The 22,405-nt window shown below is 36.2% G+C and overlaps 1 protein-coding gene across 5 annotated transcripts in view; it reads left to right on the plus strand.

Moving 5' to 3' along the window:
- LOC121413933 (ralBP1-associated Eps domain-containing protein 2-like) overlaps positions 1 to 22,405 on the plus strand; it is a 56,717-nt gene that overhangs the window by 4,059 nt on the left and 30,253 nt on the right. For all 5 annotated transcript variants that reach the window (XM_041606947.1, XM_041606948.1, XM_041606949.1 and 2 more), the window contains exons 3-10: positions 5,113 to 5,181; positions 9,280 to 9,352; positions 15,779 to 15,881; positions 17,102 to 17,351; positions 18,079 to 18,417; positions 19,716 to 19,779; positions 20,813 to 20,964; positions 21,383 to 21,540. In XM_041606947.1, coding sequence (XP_041462881.1) covers positions 5,113 to 5,181; positions 9,280 to 9,352; positions 15,779 to 15,881; positions 17,102 to 17,351; positions 18,079 to 18,417; positions 19,716 to 19,779; positions 20,813 to 20,964; positions 21,383 to 21,540 — 1,208 coding nt within the window. The remainder of the gene's footprint in view (positions 1 to 5,112; positions 5,182 to 9,279; positions 9,353 to 15,778; positions 15,882 to 17,101; positions 17,352 to 18,078; positions 18,418 to 19,715; positions 19,780 to 20,812; positions 20,965 to 21,382; positions 21,541 to 22,405) is intronic.

Consider the following 22,405-nt stretch of genomic DNA (forward strand, 5'->3'; position numbering starts at 1 on the left):
TGGGCTAACTCTGTAACCCTCTTCTCAAAGTGGGTTCTGCTTTGAGTCCGGATCGAAGTAATCCTAGAATTTTCATACTGCCCTCCAAAGTGGAGTAACTCCTTCTGGGCTCCAGAGTAACTCCACTTCGGCTGTCAGTATGAAAGGGGTATAATTAAAAGATGCATCGATTTCTTTGAAATATTGTACAGTGTACCGCGGTATGTTAATTATGCCGATATAAATATGTTGATGTACCCAGGCCACAAATTTAATGAGAAAGAGACTATGATAATTACTGATTAATTAATGATGATTACCGAAATTGTTGGAAAATAGCATGTACATGTAATACATGATTTACTTTCATAAAAAGATTGAAAAGTTAAGTTTTTAAGGTCTGAAACTCAAGACTACCTGTATGGGATGTATAAATCATCAGATTGCAGTTTTTTCATGGGCATTCCAATGATGCCGATTATAGAGCAACTACTTGGTAGCCTTGAATATAAGAAAGATGTACATACATGTATATGTATGCAGCCAAAAATGAGATGAAGCTATTAATTTCATCTATATTCATACAGTATCAATATCAAAGAAATTATGAACAGTATAGGCAATTTCCTCACTTTGGGCATACTGTACATCAATACATGTATGTACATGTAGTGAAAGAAAAGAAATCACTGAAACCACTTCAATGTTCATTGATGTCATTAGCCCCTGGGACTTTGATCCCAATACATATGTGAAATTTGTGTGTCCTACAGAGTATAAATTGAAACAGACATTATTTATGTTCATGTTCCTTTGTGTACATGATAGAGAACATTGTACTCAAGTCAATGCCACTTCTTGTGTGATAAGATGTACATTACAATACATTTTCTTGTGAAGCTTTTTGGGTATTGTAGCCCAATCCTCATTTTTACTATGATTTTTTAAAAATAAAATTGTGCTTTGCCTCAATTTTTAAAAATAATTTTAAGTATTTTTTTTGTGTGTGTGTGGGGGGGGGGGGGGGGGTGGGTAGTCCATCTACATGTATAATCTGATTTTCTTCTGAATGAATTATCAAAATCAATCATAAATCAATCATTGATTGATTGATGACTATGAAATGAGCGAATGAATTGATTAATTAATAAAAAAATATTATTGGAATTGAATTGATGAATGAATGAATGAATAAGGAATGTATATTCAAATGCAGCCCAAATAAATAAAATCATTGAAAAATAAATTACTAATTTAATATAAATTGATAAATGAATTTAATATGAACAATCAAATTCTAAACTAATGAACGAATGAATTAATACCCCTTTTATAAACCCAATTATGCGGCTAATAGCAGCATAATTTGGTTGTAAAATTGGAGGAGGACCAGAGTTATCCGCATTATTTTGATGCTGCTATTATCCGCATAATAGCAGCATTGGGACAAGATTTTGAGTTTATGAACGCATTTCCAAATAATGCGGATAATTGCCATGGTGCGGTCACAAGGTCACCCTTTTCCAACACACCAGCATCGGAGGGGGCGTGTCCAGTTGTCATGACGATTATCCGCCTTTTTCAGGACGGGCGCTCGTAAAAATAATGCGGCTTATTTTCGGAGTTTGTGAACGCAATTTTTATTGAATTATCCGCATTACTCTTAGGCGGCTAATTGGAGGATAGGTTTATGAAAAGGGTATAAGTAATCAGTAGACCAAATGTAAATTTGAAGTTCATGTTTTAGTGTGATACACTGTACACATGAATGGATAAAAGGTCAAGTCCACCCCCACAAAAAGTGGATTTGCATTCTGTTACATGTACATGTAGATGTACAGGACCTTCATTCAGATTGCTTTGAAATTAAGAATTGAATTAAGGTATACACGTAAAACAAATTAATATACAGTACATCCCTGTGTGATCAATAATTCTGAGTGCATCATAAAATGAATTCGCAGAAGGGATAGGGCTCAGGATCTGTGGTAAGGCCAAGGCTGCATGTATGTGTTTCCTCTACGCTCCTCCTTGCCTATTTTCAGCTGCAGAGATTACACCAAGCTCCAAGAGTTGGATTAAAGGCTTGTTGGTGAAGATCTTGTTATAAATTACCTTCTCGTGTGCATTGAACTTCATTTTATTTTTGTACAGGCCGAATGTGTTGTACAGATGATGCGATGTAAATGATAATTAAAAATATATTCAGACAATCTTACATACTTCAATATGCATTTTGTTATCATCACTGTCTTCTTCTTTCTTTTCGTACTCAGCCTCCTTCTCCTTACCTTCCCATCCTCATCCTCCTTTTTCTTTTTTTATTTCTTCTTCTTTTTTCTTCTTCTTTTTCATCTTCTCCTTCCTATTCTTCAGTCATTCATCCAATTTCTTTTTCCTTCTTCTGTTTTTCGATGAGCACTGCGATGAACACGAATATTTGTTTTTTTCATTTAAAACTCTTTATACACATGACAAAGCTTTTTTTTCAAATAATAACATTTTCAGCTCATTTCATCATCTATTGCTCGTCAATGCTCCCTGCGTGTACTGGTGTACATGTACATGTACTTGTATTGAGTTTAAGTTTGCCATGCTCAGTGCCTCTTATTCTTGTTCGTGTTTTTGTTGTTCTCCTCTTCCTTCACCCCTCCTCCTCCCCCTCTCCCTCCTCCTTTTTCTATCTCCTCCTCCCTCTCCTTTCTCCTTCCCCCTCCTTGTATTTTTTCTTCATTGTTCCGTGTGTGATATGTTTCAACTATTAGACAAGGTTGGAGATTTTTTCCTGTTTGTTCAAGCTGTCACCACAATATTTACCTGTATTTGGTCTCATTTTAATATTGGAGGCGTTTGATTAATACATGTAGGTCTAATCTGTCTGCGTGTTCTTCTACAGTAGAGTCATTGGATCAAAGTCACATGGTTTTTAGAAAGATCGTCTCATATAGATTTCTTCCTAAGTCCATGGATAGATTGAGGATTGTCAAATGTTTACAGCAAATAATTTTCAACTGACATTGTAGACATGTACGCATACAGTGTACATGTACATATAGTGTTAATATCGGCCTCGAATCCAGGAGCTACAGATCGAAGCTCCTTGCTTGAATATCAATTTGTGTGGGAGATCATGTTGTTGCTTATTTTACCGATGATTTAAGGAATTTTTCATTGTTTTTGAAATTGGAGTACTTTACAACCATCGCTTTTGACTTTACGCTTTATAGGAAATCAACCTATCAAGCCCAATTACGATTGTATAGACTTGTGATTGCTGAGGGTATTTTTACCTGTCTAATACTCTGGACTCTGGATAATATGTAGATATCATTACAGGTTTGGCCTGTTTTCGTCTGTTGTTTGTTTGCTAATTCTACTACCGGTACTCACCAGCTAAAATTTTTTTAATTTCTTTAATTCCAAAGCTGGACTTCATCTCGATAAAAAGAATATGGTCTCGTACATGTATACACGCAAAGCTTTGAATGTAGATCATACATACATTTTCTAGATTTACTTTTGTATTGATTGAAGAAGCAGTTTGGATTTTATACCAATATGCATACTGCACATGTACTGTACATATGATTTATATTAAAAGGGGAAGTTCACCCTGAAAAAAAGTTTTCTTGTAAAAATAGCAGAAAAAAATCATGTAAAATAGTGGTGAAGGTTTGAGAAAAATCCTTACCTTACCTTACCGCAAATACTGGAAGAATGCTGAATTAGCAGTCAAGCTTCCAGGTCTATCTTCTAATTTTGTCACCTTCCTTCATGCTTCAATAAATTTAAGGAGGCAGTGGGGCAAGTTGGTGAAAATTGACTTCTCATATCTAATTAAGAGTAGTGGGAATCATAATGCTTACTAATTAAAGATGATATTATAATTTTGGGGATTTGTGACGTCATATTATTTAAAGGAGCAGCTGCCTCATACTGTAAGTTATGTAATATAAAATGCATAAATTTCAATTTTTGATGGTTTTTAATGACATTTTTTTGTTTTCTTTTTAGGAATGGGTTTGTCTGTGAAATTATTTGCGTATTGATATACCGATGGACAGTAAAATTCCTTGATTTTCAATATTCTGAGAAAATGACATTTCATTGATTTTTACCATGTGATGTATGTAGAAGAGTCAGTTGCATATGACGTCATACATGAAAATCAAATGATTAAAATTCTAATAACTTTTTATTCTGTGATGTATTTTTCTCAAACCTATGACAATATTTGTTTTCTGCTTTTTTTTAAAAACATACTTTTTGTCAGGGTGAACTTCCCCTTTAAGGTGAATTACAATGTGAAACTTGTGATCGTTTGTAGAGCATACGACACATGTTCAAAGTGTATACAGCAATAAATACATAATTTCCCATTTCTTTATAGCCTCATTTTTCAATGTTATTCCAATATACATGTACAATATGTAATATAATATCCGTATGTTTACACTGTACAATGTAAACCCTAAGGCGGCTGAAGTGTCAAAACCTAATTATTGGAAGCGAAATTACGCCCTGCACTTGATGGTAATTTGACGTTGAGCCCAGAGCGTGTTTATTTTTGTCTTTTGGATGATACATGCATTGAATGGAAAGTTGGGGGCAAGAGGAGTGTTCATAAAAATTTTCATCTACTTCTTATTCTGTGAGTTGGCTTTCTGGTGATTAGGTAATCAATCAATGCTGTGTCCAGAGCCTGTTGTGTAGGCCTATATGTTGCGACTCAACTTTTTCTCTGAAGGTACATGTACATGTATGTGTGATACTTCTAGGGTTAGGGTTTATATTTGTGGTTATATCTGTGACAGATTGTTATGTTGAAAATGACTTGAGGATTTGCTATTTGGCCGTCGGCTTCTAGGAACAAACGTTCACGTTTCAGAGTATACAGTGTATTTTGTAATGTGCAGATTTTCCAGTATACTTACATGTACATGTACATGTACATGTAGGAGCAGTTGTCGTCAGAGTAAATGTTGTAAATATCTGATTCTCTATTTGCTTTATGATAATATATGTTCCCCCCAAAATTGTGGAATTTAAAATATTTTTGGTACAAAGATTTCGGGGCCCCCTTTCTTCATTATGTAGTCATATTTATTCATTTTTTTTCTTTCTCTTTGCCAGCTCGAATAGAGGTTCCACTTCCAGAGTTTGGAGATGAAGTAGCTACACCAAGACAACAAAGTGAATCAGGTGAGTATTGTATGTACTTTTCACACTGCACATATTTTCCTTAACCACGGAAATTGGTGGGGCCAAGCATTAACCAATCACAGAATTCGAAATTGCATGTTAATCATGCGCTGTGTGGCAAATTCATCAATATTCTTGAGCTGTGCGATAGTACGGGGTTAAGAAAGACAGTGTAAAACCAAAAAAAAAATAGTATGGGGTGAAGGATAGTATGGGGTTAAGGAAAATGCAGTGTGAAACGCATAATGCCAAAGTTTATTAAAACAGCATGTAAAAATGACGATGATAAAAATGTTGCTTTATAAAGTGCTCCAAGCACTATGTATTAAAGTATAGGGCTTATAAGATGTAATATAAACAATCAGGAACCCCCCCCACACTAAAAAAAGTAATAATTTAATTTAATCATTAGATTAATAACAAACAAAGAAATATATGATTAAGTATAATATATGAACATATAGATAGATAGATGTAGATATGTAGATACATGTAGATAGATAGATAGATTAGTAAATAAATAAGTGAATATAAAATAAGGTCATTTTCTCCCCCAAATCTTCATATTTTAGACAAAAAAATAAAAACTTGACAAAAACATTTTATATTTGTGCTAGTTACTTCTCAACACAAACATTTTTTTATTACACTTTTTTTTCATTGGTGACATATCATGATAGAAAATGTAACATAAATCATAGATTTGACATTTTTGTCTCACCTGCGAAGCAAAGTGAGACTATAGGCGCCGCTTTTCCGACGGCGGCGGCGGCGTCAACATCAAATCTTAACCTGAGGTTAAGTTTTTGAAATGACGTCATAACTTAGAAAGTATATGGACCTAGTTCATGAAACTTGGACATAAGGTTAATCAAGTATCACTGAACATCCTGCAAGAGTTTCACGTCACATGACCAAGGTCAAAGGTCATTTAGGGTCAATGAACTTTGGCCGAATTGGGGATATCTGTTGAATTCCCATCATAACTTTGAAAGCTTATGGATCTGATTCATGAAACTTGGACATAATAGTAATCATGCATCACTGAAAATTTTGTGCAAGTTTCAGGTCTCATGATTAAGGTCAAAGGTCATTTAGGGTCAATGAACTTTGGCCGAATCGGGGGTATCTGTTGAATTACCATCATAACTTTGAAAGTTTATGGATCTGATTCATGAAACTTGTACATAAGAGTAATCAAGTATCACTGAACATCCTGTGCGAGTTTCATGTCACATGATCAAGGTCAAAGGTCATGTAAGGTCAATGAACTTTGGCCATGTTGGGTTTTTTTGTTGAATAACCATCATATCTCTGTAAGTTTATTGGTCTAGTTCATAAAAAGTGGACATAAGAGTAACCATGTACATGTATCACTGAACATCTTGTGCGAGTTAGAGTAGTATTCAAAGTCAGCACTGCTGCTATATTGAACCGCGTGATGCAGGTGAGACGGCCAGAGGCATTCCACTTGTTATATTTTTAAGAAACGATATTTGAAAATATAATAAACATATAGAATACATTTGGCACGAATATTACTTTTTTATTCAAAGAAAGTTCCATCTCAAATATACTTTAATCACGATAGCATCCCAATAATGTGAAAGAGCTTGACATGCTCTTTCATTTGATACCAAATTTGTCATGGTCGTATTTATATTTCTGAACATACAGTAAATTTTACGATGTTGGCAAGTGAACAATTTCCACTAAATTCCATGGATGTATGTAAACTTTTGGCCTCAACTGTATATACACTGTATATGTATTAATTGATTAAAATTACTTTCAGTTAGATACACATGTATGTAATAAAAAAGTTGAAAAAAAAGAAAAGAAAAATGAAGATCAAACATATAAAAAACAATTTAAAAAAGGATTAAAAAATAAAAATATGTAAAGGATTCCATTTCATTAAAAAATAAAAATTGTGATGAATTTGCTATCGGCTCAGACCATTTTCAGTAGCTTTTTACAAAATTCTGATACGACAGATTGCATTTTTTTTTCATTGTTTTTTTTCACATATCTAGCATAAGTATGTGTCAATGCATTTCCTGAACTTGTTTTTTGTGGTAACACACCGCACTGCACTTTCAAATGATAACTGTCAAACGTCATCTCATTTTTCATCAGGCAGTGTTGAGTGCCAGCAAGTTTAACTTTAATATCTTCAATGTCTAACAGGCCAAGTGCTGTTTGTTTGTGTTTGCCTGCATGTGCGCACGTAGGTCCAACTGATGAATAATTGAAAATCAAGCAAATTAAATGCCCTATTTAAGATATGATGTAAGAAAGCTCAGCAACATTTTTTGTGGTATTCAGTTATTCAGATATGGTGAGAAAAATCAACCCAACTGTTGAGATTGAACTAAAAAGAAAAACTGTGGAAAAAGTAGCATTAAACATAATGTAATCTTGTATGAAGTCTGTCTCATTCACATCCTTTCACTTGTACATGTATCTATGTAATTTTAAGGTGTCCCTTTTCTCCAGGGGGGATAAAGACAGTTTCTTCAGATTTGATTGACGGTCCTGCTGAAATCAAGCAAACTTGCTGAAGTTAATGAATCCAAATAGTTCTCTACCAGGCCCTACCACAGTACATACATGTACATGCTATTTGATCTATATTTTGATCAAGTCTGAAACAGTTGTTAAAAGTGCGCAAAATACATTGTACCTCTATTCTCATAACCTTAAAAAAATCCTTACATGACGTAAAATGTCACAAATTTTTTTAATGATGTCATTTGTGAAGTTATGTTGAATGATAGCATGATTTTGTCCGTGCAACTCTGAACATATCATTTTGAGCTAATTTGAATTTTTATGAGTTGCAAAAGAAATTTGATTGTTTCACAGATTTGACTGCCCTGCAACAGATTTTTAAAAATACAGGGGCAAGTGACTTTAAAAAGTTTGTTGCCTATATGACATGTGCCTCTGCAACATTTTTTTTCATCGGATTTAATAGCAAAATTGCACAAATAATCTTGCTGATGTTTTTGCAAAGCTTTTTTTTGCCATTTTTGAATGAACATTTATCATCATTATCATCATCATCATTGTCACCATAATCATCATCATCATCCTCATCGTCACCATCATCGTTATCATTATCATCATCATCATTGTCACCATCATCATCACTATCATCATCATCCTCATCATTGCCATCGTTATCATTCGTCATCATCCTCATCGTCATCATGATGATGATGATGATCATCATCATCATCATCATGATCATGATCATGATGATCATGATCATCATGATCATCATATTGCTCTGTGATTTTCCCCGTAGGCCCAAAGCATTGTTTATACAGGGTCATACATGTACTTCATCCTTGCACGCTCATGATACACACAAAAGACATTAATGATTCTCTCATTATGGAGCAGTAAAGAGTTCTCCACATACAGTACCTCTCCAATACAAGTTGCATCATCATCGTGGAGAAAGAGAAGCGAGAAAAGCAGTCCATTTGTACATGTATCTCTTATGCTTTCTCTGTGTAATATTTTCTGCATTGTAATAGTGTGCAAGTCCAGCATTCACTTAAAAGAATGTTTTAGAATGTAAGATCTCTGTTTTCTTTGTTGGCCCATGTACAGGTGAATATGTAGGCATGGTAATTGATATTTCCCTTGCAACTGCAAGGCAAGTGCATTGTGTAATCATCCAGGGGGCCGTTTCCTAAAGCTGTTTATAAGTTAAGAGTGACTTTAAAAACGACTGGTGATCCTTTCCCTACGCGCTAAACCATCGCCAATGAATATTCCATTTTAATACCACAAGAAAAATCACCAGTCATTCTTGAAGTCGCCCTTAACTTACGAACAGCTTTATGAAACTCCCACCAGGCCTTTCTAGGGATTATTAAAATAATATAAGGTTTGAGTTAGGATTTTTATTTGCAGAATAAAATGAAACCTTTGTTCATTTTATACATGCAATTATGTAATCATGTGTGATCAAAGTACAATGCATTAATAATTCAAGGTAAAGGTACACTGTAGGTTTATATGTTCAGTTGTGATAGATAAGATTCTAACTGGAAAGCTTTTATTTCCCTCCCTCCCTGACAGACCCTAACAGTCAGATGGAGTTTATCAATCCAGCCTTCAACATCACAGACACAGAATTCACTCTCGGGGACAGGTAAGGTAGCCTTTAGTTTTAGGGCTGTTCAGATTGAACACATTAAGAAAACGTAAAAGAAAACATATATACAGTCATGTAGTTATTAACTTTTTCTTGAGCTAGAATCACAAACATGAATCATGAGTCAAAACAGAATGTATATGTACATGTATGTAGTAGCAAATCTAATGTAGCAATGCTTTCCCTCACTTATTAAAGATAAAAAAAAGGAGTTGCAGCAAACAATTATTTCCTGAGAAAGTCTTTTTCGATCAAGCCAAGGTTAATTGTCATCATATTTAGATCTGGTACATGTACATTAATGTAAACTTATATTTGTGTAATCATGAAATCTTAGCTCAAAACAGGGGTGGTATTCTGAGGTCATTTTATCTTTAAAATATTTTATTTTATCTCTTAAAATGAAATTGGTATTCTGAGATGAGATTTTATCTCTCAGATAAATTTTAGATTTTATCTTGCGTATAAATTTTATCTTGCGTATCTACATATGATACGCAACAGAACAATGCCTGCGTACACATACCCATCGCGTATCTGGCCATTGCAACGCAGATGATGTGCTTGCGCCCATGTTACTTTGAAGAAAAAATAAAATAAACTTAAAAGAGGGTAGAGGCTATTTTATCTCTGCGACGTTGATTTCACCAATATTTCTAGGTGAATTAACACCAAATGGTGACATGAAAATGAAGAAAAATTATATATTTATTGAGAATAACACCTTAACGTTGTTCCTGTACAATCAGAGAGTATTTCATAAGACTTTTCTTGACTAATATTGTCTTTGAAATGATGCTTGAAAAGATGCGATAAAGACTTCGAAAAAAGATGAGAGTATTGTCCTTTTTGTTAAAAAGAAATCTCCGTAAAGACGCGTAAGCGTATAGTGCAAGCGTATTTTAAGTCAATAAATTGACGCAATCTCACCCCTTTGCCACACCTCCTGGCGGAATGGATTTTAATTGGTTGAGTGATATGAGAGAGCTATAAAAGCGCGTTTCTAATTGGATATTGATGAAAAGATTGATAAAACAGAGATAAAATGAAGATAAAATGGTTCTCAGAATACCAATTCGGAGAGATTTTAAGGGTATTTTATCTCACTGATTTTAACGGAGATAAAATATTTTATTTTATCTGAGATAAAATGGATCTCAGAATACCACCCGAGATCATTCTGATGATCACTAACTCAGAAAAGCATATATGTGTGACACTGCATAAATATTGCTTGGAAAAATACCCGACATTTGATTGAATTCCGTGCTTATTTTGCCCAATTCTCATCAACTATGCATTTCAAAATTTTTTTATATACAAACACTTGGGTGGTAATTGCATTGGATTCTTTTCAAACTCATTTTGAAATGGTTTAATACCGCAACTGGTATTTATCTACCGCACCATACCTGGTAATGGAAATTCAATCTTGAAATGTGCAGCATATGTCAAAACTAGTAGAAGGCTTATTGTAGAATCATGATCAAGATTTTTGTTTTATTGTAATGGAACTTTTGTGTCTATGGTGTCTGCCGAATCGCCCATCAAAATGTATCTTTTTAGTGATTTATTTAACTTCCATCATTTATTTTCAAAGGATTTTGATATTTTTTATATGACAAATGAAAAATTTATCAAACACTCTTTTGAGTTTCTTTTAACACTTGAAAAAAAGATATATTTTTTGATATTGTGTCCTCCTTTATATGTAAATAATGCTTTCGTTTAGTACATTTTAATTAACTGGATTTTTTTTAATGATATTGCACATGTTTTTCCTATTTTTCCTTTCATTGGTACCGTTTCTGTATATCCTTTTTAATAATTGATTGCTTTAATATTCACATGCACATACATCATGTAAAGTTAGAATGGCAGGTTATGGTCTGAATGATATATGCAGGTACCTGTATGTTGGTGTGAAAATGAACTTGTAAAAGTAGCCTACAGGTCTATGAGGCTTTGGTAAATAAAGGTTCAACAATGTATAGAAGCACCATCTCTTGCAATTTACAAAAGTGTATTGTCAATTCCATTGCATTTTTAAAAAATTATTTGTGAAAATATAGATATTTTCCTTTCATGTTATTCAACCCCCTTTCCCTGTAAATATTTTTTTTTTAGGAAAATGGTCCTTTGAACATATTGATTTTCATACCATGCTTCAGGAATATTTTGGTACAAAAAAAAATGAAATTATTACACTAATGTACTGGAATAGTGCCATCACATTTTATTTAGTCAATTTATTTATTTATTCATTTGTTTGTTTGTTTGTTTATTTATTTATTTATTTATTCATTTGTTTGTTTATGTATTCATTTATTAATTATTTGTATATTCATTTTTTATTTATTTATATATTTATTTGTATATTCACTGTATATACTTATATTTATTTATTTATATATTCTTTATATATTTATTTATTCATTCATTTACAATGTACTTATTTACCTCTCTGTTATTATAATCAATTTTTGTTATGGGGGAGAGTTGTTTATTAAAACCTAGCTGAGGGGGTGAAGAGAGACTTATTAGATACTTGTACCTTTATAAAGCAGTTCATGATTTTTACCACTATATCATGGATGCCAGTTCGTAGTCATAGCCACTCCTAATAAACTTTGAACCAGGAATCAACAGAATTGTACATGTACAGTTTTTATGACGGAAATGAAACAAAGTACAAAGTAATTTTACAGTATCACTATGTGGGAATTTTCCACTCTATACTTGTTTGATTCCTCCCTTTAAGACCCACTTTCCATGATTCATTGATCATTTGCTTGGGCTATTTTTACAACTTCCTTTGCTACTGCTAGGCAGCTCTGTTTCAAATAAGCATTCAGTAGTCCTGTGTTTGATACTGTACATCTTTTAATGAGAGGGGTTCTCTTGCTGTTGCCTTTCTTGAGGATGCCTTTGACCCCATTCAGCTCTTGGGCCCAGTAACATTAGGACCGTCTGCACCAGCCAGAGTTATCAAATTAGCGCGCCATTTCTGATCTTGCAAATTATCCTGATTTGAACAATCTCGAGATTGTTTGTTATGAAGATGTGATTATCGTGCTAGTTTGCAGGATTAATCTTGAGATTGCAATCCCAAGTCAACTTGGGATTATTTGCAAAATAGCATGCTATTTTACGCATTATCCCGCTAAATCGCAGGTGCAGGCGCGCTCGGGATTATTGCATTGATGCCTCGCTCGAGCAGGAATTGCTCTTCTCACGATGGTGGAGACGGGGGTTTCTTGAATCTCGAGATTGATCACGAAGAGGAGCAATCGGTCTAATATCTTGAGATTTAGCAAACTTGGGCTGGTGCAGCACTGCCTATAGAGCCTAGTGATTGATCTTGAGGCTGAGTTATACGATTGATCATTTTATAGAATGTTCAATGCATTTAATAAATCACAGAAATCAATCGCTATGCTTTACATAAAGGGCCCTGGCAGTGACGAATCCAATGTTCAGATGATTATCTGAGGGGACAAGAAGTCCTTACCCTCTCCCCTCTCAAATGAAGGGTTCTGGGGAGTGTTTCATCAACATTTTCATCCGACAAGTTGTCAGATCTGACATCTCTCTCCGATGTTGATTGGCTGAGAGGTACTGTTACTATGGTAACTGTCAGATAAAATGGGACTTGTCGGATAAAACGTCCGACAAGTCCTTTCATGAAACGCTCCCCAGATCTATGCAAAATTTGGAGGAGAGAGCAACTGTGGGTGCAAATTGGCGGGTTGCAGTGGTTTTCATTGAATATGTGCATGTACAAAACAAAGTGTTGTGGACGGATGGCTTGTGCAGTAATTTCATGGTTATTGCAGTGCCCCCTGTCTCCTATTCAAACTTTTTGCATACTCTCTCTGAGGCTAATAGATAGTCTGTTACAGGGCCACGGCAGGTTTTCCCACTCTAAAATACATGTAATAAAAGTGACAGGCTCACTGCTTACGAGTTCATTGAATAACGTCTCAAAGTACCATGTTAAATGATTTGAGCACATTCTACCTGTCTTAACCTCTATAAATAGAACCATGTTGCAAATTGAGGAAGAAATCAGATACTTGGTGTCTGTTTTATGTACAATGTATATCATGTACATACGGGGGGGGGGGGGGTACAACTGAATTTGCAGCTGTGATGCTCTTCTTCTGTAATTTATAAGTTTTAACACGTACCATAATTTACAGGGGGTTTGAGGTATGAGATATGAATTATATAGTTGTTTATACTTTGGAGGTACTCAGTGCCCTTCAGCATGTTTACCTGTATTATGGTGCATACATGGGGATGAGTACACATATGACACCCCACATCGTGGGACGCCTTGCCGGATCGAGAGGGCTCTTCCCCCATTTCATATTGATCGGCTGTTCATCCCTTGTTATGAACACAGATTTGAGCAAGCCATGTTAGCCAAGATAAGATCCGCCCAGGGTTGCAATTAAATGAACCATGGATGTGCCGGCTATATGTGGTATCATTATTATGTTTTTTTCTTCCCTTGTGGAATTTGGAAGCCCCGATGAATTAGGCTATATTGGAAGGATGGAGCGTGATCTTGGGTTCAAGTTTAAAGGCACTGCATACAGTGTGGTCATTCAATATTATTGTGCACTCCTACATGTACATGTAGAGTATATGACATCACTGCAACCTCAACTGATTCAAACTTAAGTTTTGAAATAAGACAAAAATTAGATATTTTGTTGAATATCCATTTAAGAAAATTTTGTGAAGATTACGTATTTTCTATAGCATGACCAGTAGCTTACATGCTGTGGACAAAGATATTGATTGTTTTGATGATGGATATACATGTACCGATGATGATGATTAATACAATTTCTCTGCAAAAAAGTATTGTTTAAAATTGGAATTGTGGTCAATGTTTGTAATGGATTGAACAAAAAAATAGGATTTACAAACATGGGTTGGGCAAAAATTGTATTTTTGACCAACTGGCTCTGGCCAAATTTGTTGATTAAAACACAAATTCAGATGGTCAAAATTTTGACAAAATGATTGGGGAAAGTCACATTTCTTGATAATGTATTACTATTGAGCATACATGTACATGTATCATGCAGCAGAGAATTTTTTTTTGTACAAGGTCATTTTATTTCCCATTTCAGGAGTGTGTTGCAGTAAAAGTTATTTATAAAACACAACTGAAAAATTAATAGACAATGTAAGTCCCAAATTTTGGCTTCTGATTATTGGTCAATCGCCAAGTTGCAATTGATTCATGGCGAACCGTGTGTTTGATAGTATATGTAACTTGCCCCTGTTCATTCAATGTCACAAATGCAGAGTTAATTTTTATCCACATTTACATGAATGTATTTGTAACAGAATATCAATTTTAAACACATGGTTAATTTTATTAATTTATATATATATATATATATATATATATATATATATATATATATATATATATAAATGTGTGAAGCTGTTGTACATGTATAGCTTCACACATTTGTATACTTTCTCACATACGTGTACTGTATCGAAGCAATAGCTTTGATCCAGATGAGGCATGACGGCTTGTCATTGTTCAAAACCCACCTTCACCCGACAAAGGTAATTGGTATAGTGTCGAAAATCTGTCTTTCTGACGGTCAATCGGATCTCGGTCGGCCTAGCCACTAGCCCGTCTCTGTGGTCTAGTGGTTAAGGCACCGGCGTTCAAAGCTGGGGGCCCGGGTTCGATTCCCGGCAGAGACATTTTTTCGGCATAACCAATTTTTCCAAAGGGTAGATAGCTCTGGGGAACCTTGATTTAAGCTACGTCTACCATTGTTCTCTTGTTGCCACAGCTGTTGTACATGTATAGCTTCACACATTTGTATACTTTCTCACATACGTGTACTGTATCGAAGCAATAGCTTTGATCCAGATGAGGCATGACGGCTTGTCATTGTTCAAAACCCACCTTCACCCGACAAAGGTAATTGGTATAGTGTCGAAAATCTGTCTTTCTGACGGTCAATCGGATCTCGGTCGGCCTAGCCACTAGCCCGTCTCTGTGGTCTAGTGGTTAAGGCACCGGCGTTCAAAGCTGGGGGCCCGGGTTCGATTCCCGGCAGAGACATTTTTTCGGCATAACCAATTTTTCCAAAGGGTAGATAGCTCTGGGGAACCTTGATTTAAGCTACGTCTACCATTGTTCTCTTCATCCATTTCTTTACTATATATATATATATATATATAATTTATTTATTTGTTTATTCATTCATATATTTATTTATTTATTTTCATTCATTATTCTTTAGTTTGTTTTATTTATTTAGTTATTCATTTGTTCATTAATTAATTAATTTGTTTATTTTATTCAGCATTTTTGTCCTGTGAAATCTAAGCTTCTTTTCACCATTTTCTCCTCTCATTCTTTTTGTTTGAATATAGGAAAGGAAGTACTCTTGCCAGTGTGCCGCCCCTCAAACCTACCAGACCAGACAATAGTAATCAATTCATTCAACAAAGTTCATCTCCGACCAATATTACTAAGGTAAATTTTAGCACCATGTGTCTTAAAGGTATTGTTTAACTTTGTGAGCAGCCGATTTAAAAAATTCTCTAACCAAGATGAAACATGTGTACAAGTGCATGTATTACAACTAATAAACCCTGAAAACAACCATTATTGAGAATGAAAAGCGAAAAAAGAACAAGGCACACCCCGATTTTGTAAATAGGTGTCTTATAGACACCTAAATAGTAAACAAGTGTATGGGATGAAGTTAAGATGGTGTTTGCGGTCACTTTATATTTCAATTTTTGAAGCACTAAATAAAAATTTTTGAGCGCAAATTTTTCTGGGCTTCATTTTTCTAAGATATCACAGACACAGGTGACAAGTGTGACCTTCTAGCTCAGATTTTTTAAAAGTCAAACCAACGTTAACCAATCACTTTAACCACTGTAAACCCACCTGCTAAAGTTTAATCATTGGATGTCGATTATTTGGGCTGCATTCATGTGACTTTATATTCATTTCTTGCATTACTTGCAAAAGAGCAAAGGGGTGTTCACTCACAATCAAAGACTATTTATCTCTTCTGACAAGCAATGAAAAGTACTTTTTATTCAACAAAGTTTTAAATTCCTACTTTGCCACCTCAAAAATATGACAAGCCACCACCCCAACTAACTTTCCTGAAAGTAAAATAGGCTAGTATTATTATTTTCAAGAGGGGTTCCTCTTGTTTAAATATTCATTTGACCCATTCCCTGAATATGAAGAAAAAAGTTGTTTCCAATTTTAGAAATCAAAAGCTGGTTAATTTTTTAATTTTATGAAGCTATATGTATATAATATAGGGTATTTATATTGCGCACATATCCCACTTGGTAGGTGCTCAAGGCGCTCCTATATTACCTGGCAAAGCTAGGCGTTCATAGAACACACAGCTTTTTAAGGAATTACTTCCTACCGGTACCCATTTACCTCACCTGGGTTGAGTGCAGCACATTGTGGATCAGTTTCTTGCTGAAGAAAATTACGCCATGGCTGGGATTCGAACCCACGACCCTCTGTTTCAAAGTCCGAAGACTAATCCACTGGGCCACAACGATCCATGTTGATGTATATACATTGATTGCAATCTTTGCCATTCAAATATTTGTATAATAATTACTGAATGACTCAGAATGGATTTCCAGAGATATTCTTAGAGTTTGGGGTAATATTGCTTGATTCAAATAATTTCAATTTTCCCTTCATTCTAGGTTCCATCATCTCCCCCTGTGTCGCCGAACCGGAGTTCACCTTCTTTTCCGACCCTGCCAGTAGTCTCGCCAGCCAGGACCTCAGGTAGCTTAGAGCGTAACCAAAGCCTGCCAGCCACCATGGTCCTTGATACGGGAGATAGAGATGTTCCTATAAGCAGGCTGGAGAAACAGACTAGCGCACCTCCTGCTCCAACGTTGTCAAAAACAGAAGAGGGCTGGGCGTCATTCGAGAAGACAGTCGAAGAAGGTGGGTTGATTTGATTCAGTTCCATTTGATTGAAAGTTGGGATATTGATAATTATATATGAAGCGATGATCACTTACTTTAACAGAAGTCTCTAAACTGCTCTATAATAACGTAGCCTCGTAACCAGAGCTTAGTGGAGGAGCTGTTATATGCTTTTGTGTGTATCCTTTGATATAGAATACATTGGTTTTTTTAATGGCATTCATATTTCATGCGGGCATGTAAGTAAAGAAGTATGCCTCACTGATTTCATTGTGACATGTAGACATTTGTATAAATTTCAGAATTGAAACCATAGACTTCATAATCCCATGTGGCCTCTTTTTGGTGGTGATTATATCAGCATTTTTTGTATAAACAAAATATAGTGTTTTTGTGATTGGTTTGATATTATTCCTGATATATGGCATATTGATTTTAAATTTTTTTGTAATGTTTATGACTAAAAAAGGATGAAATTAATTTCAATTTAATTGTCGTCATTATAACCAGATAGCATGTGAGCATAATGAAAATATGTGGATGCTATTGAAGGCACTTCACCCCAAATTGCAATGATGATGGAGGTAGTCATGATGACATTAAATCTCTCAAAGTGTATGGGTGAACTGGCTAAGATTAAACAACAAACACGTAATGTTGAAAGAAAATTCAGTTTATAAATAAACATTTATGTAGCCATCGCATCCCCTTTAAACCAAACACTATTATCTTTACCGTGCTACAGATGAAGGTCCAGACACGTCATGGGCGCTGTACACCGGTGCTGTCAGTCCCTCATCCAGTTGCTCCTCCATCTCGGCCCCCGCATCCTCCCATCACACCTCGGAGTCTCCCATCGACAGCAGGAGCGGGGTGGCCGACAGCCAGGAAGGGGATGCGGAGGAGGAGGAAGAGGAGGACGATGAAGAGGAGGAGGCGGAGGAAGAAGAAGAAGCGGAGGAGGTAGAAAGGGGAGAGGAGGAAGCAGAGGAGGAAGACGTGTGGAGCATCAACAAGGAGCAGAGGGATTACTACGCAAAGCAGTTTAAGATGCTCCAGCCTGACCCCATGGGACTTCTTCCAGGTAGAGTATAGGGGATGATCTTGGGTGGGGTAGGATGAGGGGAGGGGAGGGGATAACAGAGATCAGAGAGAGTACCTTACAAAGCAGTTTTAAGATGCGCCAGCCCGACCCAATGAGGCTTCTTCCAGGTAGAGTACAATACAGAGAGATGATGTTTGATGGGGGTAGGAGGGGTAGGAGAAGGGAGGATGGGTGGGAATGTAGGAGAAGGGGTCGAAAGGGGGATAGTAATGAGCCAAATCAGTTGAAGATGCTGCAGCTTGATCCTACTGGTTTCCTTTCATTTAGACACCATTCTCACTATACTTTCTAAAACTAGTTTATTGCAAACCTTTTCAGGAAACAAGTTTTGTAGATCGCTTTGCTAGCGTTCCCATTTGATCACCCAAAAGTGGGTTTTAAAACCACTCCACATAAAGCCGTCTTGTTGCTACGGGAATGCTCTCTGTGGGGTGACGTGTTTTGTGTGAAATTTGAAACCTCAACGTAGACTTTCTGCATACAGTGTGTGGAGTAGTGCACTCAAAATGTGCAAAGATCACTTCCCATAGAACGGTTCTGTCCTCACGCGAAAGCCAGTTTAACAAGGCAAAGCGATCTTCAAAACTACATCGCGAGGTGGTTTTCTAAACCGGTTTGGAAGATCGTTTCAAGACCGCTTCAACCGTTCTCATTACATGTTAAACTAGTTTCTAGTAAACTAGTTTTAGGATGGTAGGGAGAATGGGGTCCTAGAGTACAAGGGACAATCTTTGATGGGGGTACTAGGATTAAGGGTGAGATGGGATTAACAGAGCAGAGAATGTACTACACAAATGATCTTAAGATGACCCTATCTTGACCCCAGAAGCTTTTGCCAGGCAAATTAAGGGGTGATCTTTGATTGGGACAGGAGGGTTGGCAAGGGGAATCACAAAGAGCAGGGAGGGTACTATGAAAACAAGTTTCAGGTGCTGCGTCCCGACCGTATGGGGCTCCTTCGATGTAAAGTAAAAAGGACCTTCTCGTTGAGAGTTGACTGAAGGATGGGATAGGGGAATGCCTGAGGTACCAACAAAATTGAACAGAGGGGTAGGATAGGTGTGGTCAAAGAACCTGTAGATTTCAAAGCTCATACATGTAGTTAGATAATTTGTTGTCCATTGTACTTTCCTGCATAGGTGACTGTGAGCAATGTACAATCTTGTCAATCTATTGAAATTAGCATAATACAATCCAACCAACTATTATTCCTAGAGAAAACCCCTTCTGAATTCGTTTTCATGACATTTTATCTCGCTTTCTTGTTCTTGTTTCAGGTGGAGATGCGAAAGGATTCTTCGAAAAATCAAAACTGGCGACGGAAGAACTGTCAAAAATCTGGTAAATATGATACTGTTTTGTACTGGATGGAGATAAAAAGGTCATATCCACTTCAGCGATGTATCACCATGCTAAAGTAATGGTATGGAATTGCGAGAAAATATGGTATTTTGATGACTGAAAAACAAATCTGCCTTTTTATCATATTAAGCAGTGTATTAAAAGATTTGATGGTGGGCTTAAGATATTCATAGGTGAAAAAGAAGGCCTGTTAGATGATGAATTTGCTTGCAATAACAGTTTTCATAATAATGATGGTGTTGACCATGAATATAACAATGATGATGAAGATAAGGGCTGTCTGCACCATCCCGAGTTTTCAAATTTGCGCGCTAATCTTGAGATTATTTGCAATTATCGCGTTAGTTCGTGGGATTAATCTCGAGATTGCAATCCCAAGTCAACCTGGGATTATTTGCAAAATAGGCTATTTTAGGCTATTTTACGAATTATCGCACTAATTCGTAGGTGCAGATGCACTCGGATTATTTATTCACTGCGTCAGACCATAATGCATCGATGCCTCGCTTGATGTACCCAAATCCATCTTTCCATTCCTTTCTCAATCTAGGTAACTCTTTAACATGAACAAACATGGCACTCCCGCGAGGAGTTCTGCGCTGCCATGCCCCTGGTAGTTCTCAGAAAACACAACATTCACATGAATTTGCTTCTCCACTTTGCATCCTTATAAAGTATACCGTAACTCTGATTGGGACACTGACGCACTGGCTGAACCTTCAAAGTTACGGTGCTGGTGGAGGTCACATGCTATGGTCAAATGTCACAAGAGGTTGTACATTACAGTTTACTTTGAGACGTACCCTAAAGTTAAACCTATCTGTCCGGTTCTTTCTCAATCTAGGAAACTTCTGACTTGAACAAAGATGGCACACTCTCCCTCAAGGAGATCTGCACTGCCATGCGCCTGGTCGCTCTCAGGAAATATGGCATTCACATAACTTCAGCTTGGACAAGGTCTCCACTATAAAGCTATTATGTACCCTAAAACCATCTTTCTGTTCCTATCTAGGCAACTCTCCGACGTGAACAAAGACGGCACTCTCTCCCTGGAGGAGTTCTGCACTGCCATGCACCTGGTGGTTCTAAGAAAACACAACATTCCGCTTCCAGATGAACTGCCACCATGCCTCATACCTAAGATGCCCACACTCAATGGCGATGGTGAGTGCCTGTCTGTATTTATTCTCCCTGGAACAGTTTCAGTGCCCCCCTCCTTTTATAAACCATGGGAGCTTTTCATTGGAGAGTTTTGTCACTGATCTTCAACAGATCTTATGAGCTACTTTAAACCCTTGTGCAAACTAAATAATTTTTCTAGACCTTGTTTATAAAGTACATGTAGCACCTTAAATCTGAGAGAATTTACACAGCAGTTCTTTCTTTAGACCTTTATTCCTTTGGATATCCTTCCTAAATATATATATATATAAGAAATAACTCACAGTTATAATAATATCTTTCCTGCAACTGTACATGTGATATAAAAAGTATGATTGACATATTTTTCCTGTCATCTTTCATCTTCTTGTATTTTTTCCTTCTTCACGCCATGCTTTATAATACCATTTCATTTGCACAGGTCCAGTCCCTGTCAAAAGTACAACACCCGTTTCCATTCCAGGTTCCCATGCCCAGCCCATCACCACGACAACCATCCATCCAATCCAGCCCCACGCCCACACGGGTCGGAGCGTGACCCCGCCCTCATCCGGGTCAGAGATGAAAAATGCTGATGATGTAAGTATCAACTGACTTCTAAATTTGGTGAACTAGAAATTGTGGTCTCTTCAGGAATTGAAAAGTTTTTTTTCTTGAGAGGCTTTTATATAAAGCAAAAGACAGTTTGACTATAGTAATAAAAAGTGATTTCTGTTTTATACAATAGTATTTAGTTAAAAACAGAACATGCTTTGTAAGAGAAATTATTTTGGAAACCGATACTATGAATGTTGGTAGAAGTATTACAATTACATGATAAATTTTTGTGATTAAGGAACAATACAATGGGGAACTACATGGATAATATAAAATGGTCAATTATGATGGTATAAAAAGAAGTGATCAAGAGACAATACAATAGCAAACTACATGGGTATAAAGCTGGCATTTGCAATGATATGCATGGGTGGAAAGAAGGAAACATAATCACATAGGTCTCAAAGGTCCATTGTTCAGACAGAGTTGCTTTCAACCGCAACTCAAAATATTCAAGTGCAATATGATTTTCGGCCAATTAGATGTGCTTATTTTGGACTTGCGCTTGATGTATGGAGTTGTGCACAAACCTACCTCTCTGTGCAATGGACCTCGTGATAGAAAGTAACATCCTTAGATTTCAGTAGCTTACATGTAGTCTCCATGTAGTTAGCAGGTCAATGGTGACGGTTCGATGACATTTGCTCTGGCGACAATTGCTCTGATGGAAAATCTGCTTATTAAAGCCAAACATGAAAACTAACCTCCAAAACTAAAATAACCCCTTGCTAATCCTTATCTTTACATTATTCTGAACCAAGAAAATCTATTACAATCCTAACTGTCACCCTATGCCCTCTGAGATATATTATTGTTAACTTTGTGGGCAGCCGATTTAAAAAATTCT

The sequence above is a fragment of the Lytechinus variegatus genome, chromosome 4, assembly GCF_018143015.1.
Source record: "Lytechinus variegatus isolate NC3 chromosome 4, Lvar_3.0, whole genome shotgun sequence".
In the NCBI taxonomy this organism is placed as follows: domain Eukaryota; kingdom Metazoa; phylum Echinodermata; class Echinoidea; order Temnopleuroida; family Toxopneustidae; genus Lytechinus; species Lytechinus variegatus.